General features: G+C 40.8%; 1 protein-coding gene across 2 annotated transcripts in view; it reads left to right on the top strand.

Annotated features, from left to right (window-relative positions):
- VLDLR (very low density lipoprotein receptor) overlaps positions 1-12,359 on the top strand; it is a 167,544-nt gene that overhangs the window by 73,818 nt on the left and 81,367 nt on the right. For both annotated transcript variants that reach the window (XM_085632954.1, XM_085632955.1), the window contains exon 3: positions 10,248-10,370. In XM_085632954.1, coding sequence (XP_085489080.1) covers positions 10,248-10,370 — 123 coding nt within the window. The remainder of the gene's footprint in view (positions 1-10,247; positions 10,371-12,359) is intronic.

Here is a 12,359-nt window from a genome sequence, read left to right as displayed (position 1 = left end):
GGGTTAAACAATTGTTTGTTTTGGGATTCAATGATGTCAGCAGATACTCAATGGCCAAGATCTTTCTCAAACTAACTTTCATGCCCAACTATAGCCCTTTTTAAGCAGATTTTTCTCAAATTACAGAACAGATTTACATCAGACTGGCAATTTAGTACCTCCCCACTTTAACAGCTCCCCCACCCCATGTCCCCACTTGACAGATCGGCAAAAGCTCATGACTGAGCTTTAGTGTGTGAATATTTTTTTTGTTGCATAATTTCGTGGTAGTTGGTCACCATGCTGAAGTTAAGAAAACAAAATGACTTTCCTACTATAACGGTCTTAACTATACCTATATGGACACTGTCACCACCAGTGTACAATATTTATACATTTGTCCATATACCTATAAGTGTTAAAAAAAAAAACTACTGATTAACACTACCCTTCGTTGAATGCTAAAACACCTACCTATCCCTTAATGCTACTTTTCCCTGAGCCACACATGCCTCTTACTACCCTATAAACCTCACAATCCTAAACACCTATTGATTTTAAACTCCTGTACAATTCACTCGTAGCTTACTCATTGTAACTTTCGTTGTATATGCAGATGAGTTGTGAACTTTATTTCAAGGTTTATGCGTGGTGTTTAAATTGGGTTTTAGAGGTCTAAAACGCTTAGGGTTGCATATCTGATTTCATGTTCCTATTCATAGTTTACGTTAGTTTTGTAATGGTTGCGAAGCAGCGCAGATTAGCTTTACAGATTATGTAATGTCATAATTAATAATTGGTATTTCTCCAAAAAGAGGCTTAATTTTTAAGTGAAGCATTTTGTTCACTTTTCTGAACTGTAATTGTTTAATAGGAAAGTAACTTTTCCATATGATATTTTTGGCTGGTAGAGCGATACATGTAGACATTAGTTTTTAAGTGGCTGGTATTTCAAATGTGTTTGTTACACGTAAATTTTCCCATGTGAGATGTTGCCTCGGAGCTTTGATAATGCTTAACTCTGGCAAAAGGCAATTTGGAACTGACTTCGTAACCCTCCTTTCGGGGTTTCCCTTCTCTTCCAGAAGTCTGTGGCATCTTTTGAAAATTTTATACATTGCCTTCTATAATTGAGAATGTAGTCGTTTAATATTTCATTTCAAATGTTTTAACCTATATCCCTCCGTGTATCTAGATTTATAACCTATACAACACAAGAGGGGGGGTTAGTGATGGTATACAAGGTAGCACATCAATTCTATTCAATTGTGGATGGATAAATCCATAATCATCAGCAAAAGGAAAAGATCCTCAGTTTTGGTGTCTCTCGAGGTGAACCAACACCCCACTACCATCGATGTCTCTACAGTGAAATTCAGAAAAATCACAAACTTAATTGACACAATTTCACCCTGGCACTCTACATGTATATAATTTCCATGTATGGTAAAACATTTCTTCTGATTACAAGTCAATGTAACAACTCACAGGAAAGTCTATTTTAAATTCCTATTTATTTCCGGGCCCACCGGAATAAGATGTGGAGGCCCTTCAGTTTGTGATTAGATATCTGCAATTTGGATCAACCGGACCTTTTTTCAGTAAACTATTTTTTTTTTCTGCTTCTCCAAGAATTTGACGAAACATAAGCCTTAAAGTTACTTGTTGTTGTAACGAAACACGTGTCTGCTGACATCTTCTTATGTGAACTAAGAAGGCTTCAGACTAAGCTTGTTGTGTGAAATTGGTGTATGTTGTACTTTGTACTTTTGCAGATCACTGCTGGACTGTAACATTGTTAGGAAATAGGAATTTACAATGGTCTTTCCTGTGAGTTGTTACATTGACTTGTAACTAAAAAATGTTTTATACATGAATAAATGTCAATTAAGAGTGCCAGGGTAAAATTGTGTCAATGAGATTTATAACCTAGACAGGAGGTAGGTCAGCTGAGGAAACCCCGCAATGGAAATAAGTAGGGTTGCAGGAAAGCCTAATCTTTAAGATATTTGCACATTTATTCAGCACTAGGCAAATTTATCACACAAACTTGGAATGTACGCTACAATCAGCTGGTGGATAGTCTCTTGAATTTTTGAATCCACTCATCAGCCTCTGCTGAAGTTATTTGCATTCCACCAAATAGAGGCTTAATTATGTTTCCTGCGACGAAGGGGACCACATCTAGGGGGTCTCGATTAAGCCAAATTCACATGGATATATGATTTTTTAAATTTTATTTTTTTTTTCCCTGTTTTGGGGTTTAGTGTCTAGCAAAGCTCTCATTAGGCTGATTTCTGATTATAGGAAGCGTTAACCTAACATGGTTCTATTGCTGTAAAAATATTTGAATATTCACCAGCTCTGTATGAATGGACCCCCCAAAGGGCTGCTTGATCACACGAAGGCTCTGCATATCCAGCAACTTTTGGTATGCTTAAATTCCAATTGTAACAAGTTAGGACATTTTCTTACTGTACCACTTCTCGTTCTTAGTTTGAGGGTGCAACTAGTAAAATGAGTTGGTAAGTTCACCCGGTTTCACAAAATGATTCTTTAAAAATGTAATACTGCTTTATGTAAACTGAGGACCGGCACAACACAGTATGGCCTTCATTTGAACACTGTAAATCCTTGACCATATCAGTACCTTACTGTGCCGGTGTTCTGTTTGCCATAATTTTGAACATGTGCTAAATCAATATTCGCTTAAGATTGTACTACTAGATGAACACTGCAAGGTGTGGGCAGCCCCAAAAGTTTTGGACCTTGCAATTTAAATTTGTAAGCATGGCTTATAATGAGGATTTACACCAAAATATTGTGAGCAAATCTAATCGGAGGCTCGAAGTACCTGAAAGGTGCTTGTTCCAGGGCTGGAATGACCTGTACATTTGACCCCACTACAACTTTAGATACATTCTCAAAAGTCAATTCCACACTTCGAAAGGCTGGAAATTTACTAAGGGCTGAAGTCTAAAGGTTTCATAAGGGAAGGTACCACACTTCTGAGTACAATTGGGTGCAGTGAAAGGAGTTTCTCCAAGATGTGTACACTGAAGAAAACAATGAACAAGTGAATTTGCAGTTGCTCTGCAGAATTTTGCAAATGTATGCATCCATATTTGCTCAAACCAAAATGGAATTTACAAAAGTTTGCCAGGAGTATTGCTTCCAGGCCTCAATCTGTAAACCCTCGTCCATTCCTGCAAGTCTACAGTATGAATCCATGTAAGGCCGTGAAACTGTAAATGCATGGTTTCTTTCTGATGTAACCCCTAATGCTTTGTTTTATCCTATTGCCGTTATTGGTTACTTCCCCCCCCCCCCCTTTTCTTACAGGGTGACGTGCTTCATTAATTTGTCCCTTAGAGAAAAGGTATTTAAAGTGGCCCTTTAAAATAGCCTGTTATCTAGTGTAGTTTTGTAAACTTACCAGGCTGGATAAATGGAGCTCGGGTCCTGTATACTCCCCCACTTATGTCAGTTTCATACTGACAAGTTAAATCCGATACAGTGACGGTGAGTGTGATGGGGAGGGATATAAACACCATGAATGTTTTACTTTTTTCTTTTTTTTTAATAGAACAAATGTATTGGGGTAGAATCAAGCCAATAATAGAATATCAGCTCAATTAAAGACTCGATAACATTTAAATAGCTAGCAAAGTAGTTTCCATCTGATTTCTTGACCTACAAACTAATCATATTGATTTGCTCAGATTAAAGCACTTTTGTTGCCAACACATGTTTTGCAGACTTTTCTCTACTTCAGGGTTAGAAGAAAGGACAAGATATAAAGGACAAGCATTTACAATGCAGTAGGTCTCGCATGCATGTGACTTTGCTATTGGCATTATAAATGCTAATGTCTTTTATTTTGGTTTTTAAAACCTAAAGTCATTGTAGTTTACAATGCCATTAGCTTAAATGCAAGACCTATAACATTGAAAATATTTAGGTCCCATTTCTTTACATGACAAAAGCGCCCGCCCTTCATTTCATTACTTTAGTTACAATTTCGGCCAGTTGCCCCGATTGTATCATAAGTAAAGGAATAGAAAAGCACTTTTGTTTTGTTTCCCTTTCTTTTGATGCAGCGTGCCACCTGTTGATTGTAACAAAAGTAAGGAAATGGCGGGCGTACGCTTTTAGCATGTACAGAAATGGGAAATAAGGGACTTTTGGAACGTGTGGCAGGGGAGCACAAACATAAACTGGGAACTTTAGTAAGGTGTGTGGCAGGGAAGACAGTGCTGCTCTGTTCATGGCACCGTCCAATTGAGTAAATATAAATGAATGAGATATAAATGAAACTGCGTCCCATGAGGAGTGCGCATGAGCGAAAATAATAAAAAGCAGTGATCTCTGAACAGTGGTGTCAGGCAAACTGCATAAAGCAGACATGGCGTGCTGAATGTAGCAAAGCACGTCATGCCTGCAAGTAAACTCAAGAGTACTTGCAGACTAAAGCATCCTTTGTAGCTACCAAAGTAAGAGGGCCGGTCGCCATGGGAGGTTACAGATGAAGACATGGCAGTGCTAGGGAGAGTAGCAAGCTGGCTTACAAATCGGAAACCAGTAATTACGAAGGATAATGACAAGCCAATGGCAAACATGGGCAGAGTGGGCGGGGCTTCTATTCCAAACTACACTACAATTCTTGCAGAGCCGTGCATGCGTGCTTACTCTAGGCTCGACCTAAAAAACGAATCCAACTACATGACCGTATAAGGGAAAATAACATCAGTCATGGAACATGTTTCAAACAAAACTTTAAAATAAGGCCAATTAGCCCGTGTGCGAACAGTGCCAATTCAACATGAATTTAGGGAAAGAGCAGGACTGCTTCCTACAACTTTATCAGATCCTGCAAGTGTATAGCTTAATATAAGATCAATAAAAAAAACTCGTCCAAAGCTGAATCAAAGTTGCAATCCAAATTAACAGTCCACTTTGGTAACTCATACGACTTTGGTATGGATAACTCACTATTTGTCCATGTGACTATCCCTTTATCTTACCTAAAGTGACACACACCTTATTAGGACTTGGTAGATCTAGGAATACATGAACGTAAAATAGAACTCCAAACGTAAACAAAAGAGAAACCAATGTTTTAGGTAAAATACAACATGGAACATGAAGGAAAACCTTGAACAGTTCACTGATATGGAAAGCCATTTCCACCTAAACAGAAGCTCTAAAAATTCCACCTAAACAGAAGCTCTAAAAATAGACCGGGTCAGAGTCCCACCATTTGAACTAGAGCAGTGATGCTTGTGACTCGCGCAAATATCAATTGCATATGCTTGCCAAAGAACTACCATATACAAATGCCGCTAAGTAATAGAAATGTAGACTCATTCCGTCCCACACGTGACTGCCACTCGCACAATAATAACTTTAGACCAGTTATACAAATCCAATGTGATCTGCTGGAAGTGACACTAGCGTTGCATTGCATTCAAGTACAAGCTCAAACGAGCGCATATTCGCCTCAAAATGCCTGAAAAGCAAAAGGAGACAGCAATAATGTCTGAACCGTGCTTGATACTTAAGTGACTAACGTTGCTCAACAAGCACCTGTAGGCTTCTACTTAAGAATTGAACGTTTTCCCACCTACACCAGTTTATCATCTGAAAAACCAAAGTACCAGTCTGTTAAGCAGTCCAGTCGCAGACATTTGTGGGGATGGAAGGGCCCTAAATGTGGTTCACTTGGAGGCTGTCCAGTTCTATTGCGTATTGGTAGTTCACTTTTGGAAGCATATGCATGTGATGGTTGCACGAGTCACAGGCATGACTGCTCTAATTCAAATGGTGGGTCTCTGACCAAGTCTTTTTGGTGACTGTTTAGGTGGAAATGGCTATTCAGATCAGTGAATCTAGATTTCCTTCATGTTCCCCAACACATCTGCTCCTCTTAGTTTACGCTTTGACTTTGATTTCACCTTCATGGATTCCTAGATGTACCAAGTCTTAATGCCTGTTACTTTAGGTAAGATATGCGAGGGAATAATCACATGGACAAATAGTGAATTTTGTTTGAGGTTGGGAAACTGAATTGTACCAACTGCCTTTTTCTCAGGCTTGGGACTCTATACATACTTTAGTATTGACGTTACCACAGTACAGCTGAAATATTTGGATTGCAACTTTGTCCACTTTGGGTTTATTTTTTTTTCTGATCTATACACTTGGTGCCTGTGATCCAGTTGTAAGCAGCACTAATTTTATTTTTTTCTAAATGCATGTTGAGCACTAACACAATGGGCTAATTGGCCTTATTTCAAAGTTCTTTGAAACTCGTTCTGACTTTGAGGTTATGCTCCTTTGTACTGGTTATGTAGTCTATTGTTAGTCTTTGGGTTTTTTTTTGTTTCTCCTTTATATCTTGTCCTTTCGTCTTCTAGCTGTGAAGAAGGGTAGAAAACAGTCCGCAAAACAGGTGTTCATCTCTGTGTAAACCTATGTTGGCAACTACGGTGGTTAATCTGTATCGGTTACTACATGAATACTTCTCTAAAAATTTGTGGGACTAGAAATCCGAGGAATATACTTTGTTGGCTATTTAAATATTATGGCTTGTGCAATAGAGCTGACATTCTATTTTGGGATTAATTGTACTCTAATAACTTTGTTCTCAGAGCATATCAAATCTGATGTAATGCATATCCATGGTGTTTGGTGTATTTAAACCACTTCCCACTGGTAAAAGTGCCTGACTCTTTTTTTTTTTTTTTTTTTTTTTTTTCCTTCAAATTGAAAATATGTGGGTACCATTTTTACTGAAATCACCAATCTTAATTTCGTTCCGCTTGTATTTAAATCTGGTCTGAACATGGAGCACTATAAATAGCCACTGTTCAATTTTGCAAATGTGTACTTTTTGTGTGGCTGTCAGTATTGCAAGCTAAATTTTCACAGCTCACTATCTTTAGACCACCCATTAAGAGTATAGACTTTTAATTAATGAGCCGCTTACAGTTGACCTCTTAGAGCTGATGCCTTAGCAACAGACAATACTTTATTTTGCCCCACAACTAAACTACACTCTGCAAATTAGCAGCCAAAGAGTTTATCGCAGTAGTTTGGGTCTACATGTCCGGTGTACAAAGTAAATCTGAAAGCTAGTCATTTACCCCATACTAGGTTCTGGGTATCCTGCATTGCATACTGCTGGAAAGCTGGTGCTTTTGCAGGTAATACAAAGGCTGTTTCAAATGTTCACTTCCCACAAACTTCAAGCATCGGTGGCAATGGGATAATTTTTCTAGTTCCCCTTTCAGGTCTTTTCAAGTCGCACTAAATGTATTTTGGTTGTGCACAAATGAAGCACTAGGTTACTCCAGCACCTAGTGCCACGGTGGATTTTTTTTTTCCCTTTTAATCAAATGAATCGTACATGCTTCATTCACACAGAGCATTTCCACCTCCCCGGGGACCCTCTTTCCTGCATGCATGTACCAAACTACTGTGGAATATGGCCTACTGAGACTTGTAGGTCAGGCGTAAAAACTGCTAGGATGGCTGACTCCTGCTACGGGTGAGAGCCTCCCATTCAAGACTAGATGGTCATGCTTGGTTCCTGATCTATTTGTAAAGGCATGACTTTGCATGCATTGTAGGGAGAGGTGCAAAATAAGCCAGTTTCCAGCAAGTGTATAGGAAGGTATGCAAGGACTGCATTTAACCACCACTAAACAGTTATTCTTGCTGCCTTTCATATTAAGAGGTGCTTTGATTGCACAGTAACGCTATGATCACTTGGGTAATGCCTAAAAAAGACCATCTCGGAACAGACAACTGCCTCTACTACTGTACTCCAATCTGCCATGGGGTTCAAGCCAGCCTTAGTAAAGGAGCAGCTGTCTTGAGCAGAATATGTGAAATTAACATTTACTCAGTACTTATCAGAATACCACCACTTAAAGTGTTCGGCAGACTTTTTAAAAAAAAAAAAAAAATTCTCACTCCGCCCTGTGTTTAAAAGATGGGCTTGTCCTTTTTCAGTGTGTCCTTTCCATCTTGTTAACATGTCAGATTTTTCTGCTTCCTTCAAATGCAGGTTTTACTTAAAACAACCGTCCATGCATATCCAAGGCATGTTTGTTTGGTGTGGTGCTGAGTGGATGGTCGGCACGTGTGGGTGCTCACCTATATACCTAAACTCAAACCTTGTCTGAACCATTTAACTTCAGTAGAACTTCACTAGTGCAATCCCACCTCCTTCATTTAAATGCGTATTAGTACAGATTTAATTGGAGTCTTTACTAGAGGTGGGTGAAATATTCCATTCTGCCAGTAGAATTTTGGCAACTCCACGTTGGTCTTGTAATGCAGAGTCTGGTAAAAATCTGCTAATTGCCCGATGTTCTAATCTGTTCTTGCATGCAACTCAAGGACGGGAAGTTGGTAGTGAGATTTGGTGACCCTAGCCTAATTTCCAGTTATTATGAGGAAATGTCATTTTTCAGTCAAAAGGCTGCCGCTCCAATCTAATTGAGTGGCAGTAAAATCAACTGGAGTAGCTGTACCTTCTGACCTACCTCATCGTGCCAGTCACACCAATTAGCACCGAATGCACTCCCGGCGCTAAATCGCAGTGCAACGTCTTTTCCTGGTTGCTGGCAGAACTCTGGAGTTCCACGAGTTCTGCCCACCCCTAGTTTTTACTGCCTCAGTATCTGTAATACTAAAGATTTACATGTCTTATTTAAACCAATAACTTCAACGCCTTAATTTACCAGGATCTTTAGTGCAAGGGCTAAAGATTGATCTATTTTTAGGTTTGATTTAGCCTGTTTTTGTCTCTTGCTTGTCATTTATCTCCAAAGGTAATGGTTATTTCTCACCTGGTGTGATTGTCTTTTCAGAGGCTAACTAGCCTGGGGAAGTTTAACTCCAGTGCCACCTGGTCTACCTTAAAGTATGGTTCGCAATTTCCTTTCTAGGTATTGCATTCTGTTACTGTTTGGTTGGCTTTATTACCCATAGTAATCCACACTGACTGATTCTCGTGTGAAAAGTTGATGCACTAAATGTGGATGATGCACAGAATTATTCCCAGGTTAGAAACCAACTTTCCCACCAACTCCCTTTTCAGGTGCCCATATTGGTAAATGTGTGACTTTCTGTAATACGGCATGATTAGCAGCTGGTTGGACCCAAGCTCAAATGGACAGTCGCCGGTTTCATTCACCCCAACTGCTTTCTACAATTTTATTGCTGCTACATATTCCAGGTTAACTCATGTCGTAACCTGGGTTGGGGAAGGCGAAGCCAGACCAAGTGGTGGCAAACGCCATCTGGAAGTGGGAAGCCCCTCCCTGCCAATCTGCATACCCCGGGGGGGGGGGGCAACCAGGATTGGTCACCCAGGGCAAGCTCTGGCCCACCACATCCGGGCAAGAGCTGAACAAAGCAAGGGCAGGGGATGCCCCACGTCTGGGACCCTTGGGAGCAGGGAGGGGTCACAAAAGGGTCCAGGGCAAGCAGGATGGCACTGGCGGCCCGGTCCTGACTGACACCCTCCAAGTGGGTAGCAAGTTGAAGCCTAGACCCATGAATCGGAGGCCCAGACAGGGTGCCCCTCCCTTCCCTGGAAATTGAGGAGGCTTTGTCCACAAAGCGACCAAAAATTATTGCAAAGACCATGAAATGTATTAACATGAATATTAAGAGACCAATTGGTATAACCATGATTTTGCAAATGTATAAACATGTTATGTTCAATAAACTGCGACCTTTTAAGGCACCAAGGCACGTTGTCAGTGGTGTGATTTGAGGGTAATATGGATGCAGTTTTGAAGCAAGGGAGGGGAGGACAGCTCTCCTCGAGGGGGTTGTGCTGTTAGGTTTAAAAAAATATTCGTTTTCTGCTACCATGGACCACCTACTGTTCATAGTCCAACTCTTAACCAGTTATTCTGGGTTTTCTCCAGTGCGGTAAACTGGCCAGGGGCCAAATGGGTTCCCTAGGCACACCACCTGAATCCTATGTAGTCTGCTTTCAGGTCCACTGTGAACAATCGATCACAAACCCTCCTATTGGAAGATTGCTCTGAAACCTAGCTTGTTGCTTCTGATAGTGTGCCGAGTTGGTTCTTGGCATTTCACCCTACTTTCATTTTAGTGTTTGTTTTCAAACTAAAGTGCAATGAAGTTGTCGCCGAACATGAAATTATGACTTCTGCACAACATTGCCAACTGGTGCTACCTAACATTTTTTGGATCCATTTAATGAAGATTCTATTTCCTTTTAGTTAAGAAGACTTGTGCGGAATCTGACTTTGTATGCCGTAATGGGCAGTGTGTTCCTGAAAGGTGGCAGTGTGATGGAGATCAAGACTGTGAAGATGGATCTGATGAACATCCAGACTTCTGTCGTAAGTGACCTCCCTTTTTGCATGTATCGTTTTCTATAGAGAAGTCCCTAAACTTACTTTGACACAGTACAGAATTATCCTTAGTTTTCTATTATTGGTATTGTATAATTTGTGTAACTTTTGATTGTTATAGTATAAACCATACACTGCCAGGCCAAACAATACCAACCTAGCTCACTACGGACACCCTTCGTTTTCTTGTTTAGGCCGCGGTTATGTGGCTTTGAGCAGGCTACTTAGTCTGTGTCTGATTTTAAAACCTAATCCCTTTGCTGCATTGTCCCTACCGTCTCAATGCAGAATCTCATTGCACTGCCCCCCTCTTTACTGCAGCTTTATCACTGTAATTTGGGCTGTGTAGGACCTTGCATCACTACTATTGCAGACCATTCAATTGACATTAGCTGTTCTGAACAGTGGTCATTTGGCATTGTTTGCAGTTGTGCTACCTCTGAGCAGGGGCAGTGGTGGACAGACTTTCTAAAGCCGATGGAGGTTTCATTGAGATGGCAATACATTTGTCCCTGTTAATTGTAATGCTTTGCCGACTAATACAGTAATTTTTAAAGCAATTGCTGTTGAAACCTCTCCTCTTGCAGTATGTTTGGCGATGGCTGCAACGACCTAAACGGGCGAATAGCATCAGTTGACAAGTGGTGGTCTTTGTGAAGACTGACCTTTTTTTTTTAAAAGGTGTAGGTGGTCTCCGAATTCTGACTCACTATAAATACCTTGTCGGGACTTGACTGTCTTTGCAACATTGTTGTACAAAGCAAAAGTACCGCACGCACCCGCGCAGGTAATGAGCACCTGATGCAAACCCCTACCAAATTCCTATTACTATGTAATTGGATGTTTACCCACACTGCTTAGAACAAGAACGCGTGACCGAAACCAATTTGGATCAGCAGCTGAACCGCTTTCTCATGGGAATCGTTAAAAGGAAAAGAGAAATGCAAACTTCCAAATGCTGAGCTGGTAATCGGATTCCTTGCCAGGCACTAGGGCCAAACTAGAGACTTCAGAAGCGACTGAACTGACCATGTATAACACTACACACTACACAATACAAAGAAAAATGGTATCAAAATAATGTGACCTCAGTCAATATGGTCATTTTGAAAGCCAGTTCCATGCCAATCCACATCCAGCTGTAAATGTCGTCTTTCAGGTCCCCATTGTTTGAAACTTTGGTTTAACAAAAATAAGAGTTGGTGCAGTAATCGATCAGTTCAATATTGCCGCTTTACTCTAGTGTTTGGCTATGGCTTGCGTTCCACAGTATTGTGGTGACCGGTTCTAATCCCGAAAGGACAGACTAGAGAGGGTGGGAAAGCTCCTTCTGCACAATTAAACTTGCTCGATTTGTGTGTTTTACTGCGTTTTTCAGTTCAGCAAGCTCATGTGGGTCATGATACAGGCCCGGACACAAGCAGCCTTATCCACTCAGATGTACTAAACCGAATTATCATGAGCAAACGTAATGCATGCAACTTGACCAAAATTAACCTGCTACATCAAAGGCTACAGCTTATAAGTGAAATTACTTTTGCTCTGCAAATAGCATCTCAAGGTTTTTGCTGTTAAACAGTAACTTGCCTGACATTTGTATAGATAGCAAAATGTATGGGGGTAGTGTTCGTCAGTAGTAACTTGCTGTCTCCAGGGGCGGCCTTAGGCATGTGCAAGCTGTGCACCTGCACAGGGCTGCCAAACCCCAGGGGCCTCCACGAGGAATCGGATACAATACATATTCGTGGCAGCCCCTGGCAGGGATTTGGCGCCCTCCGGCTTCCAGGAGGTTGGGGGGTTTAAGCCCTTTGAGCACAATGGCCCTTGCCCGCCTGCTGCTGATGTGTTCCTGGATTGTTAGGCACGCTCAGCCCTGAATATAGTCCAACACTATGTAAAAACAAGGTTTCTTAATATCCATTTCCTCCTAGAAGCTGGATTTATATGCTGCATGTGTCAGGTGTACACTGCATACTC

The sequence above is a fragment of the Triturus cristatus genome, chromosome 2_1 (assembly GCF_964204655.1).
Source record: "Triturus cristatus chromosome 2_1, aTriCri1.1, whole genome shotgun sequence".
Lineage (NCBI taxonomy): Eukaryota > Metazoa > Chordata > Amphibia > Caudata > Salamandridae > Triturus > Triturus cristatus.
The sequence above is the reverse complement of the archived record's forward strand: the minus strand, read 5'-3'. Positions and strand labels throughout refer to the sequence as shown.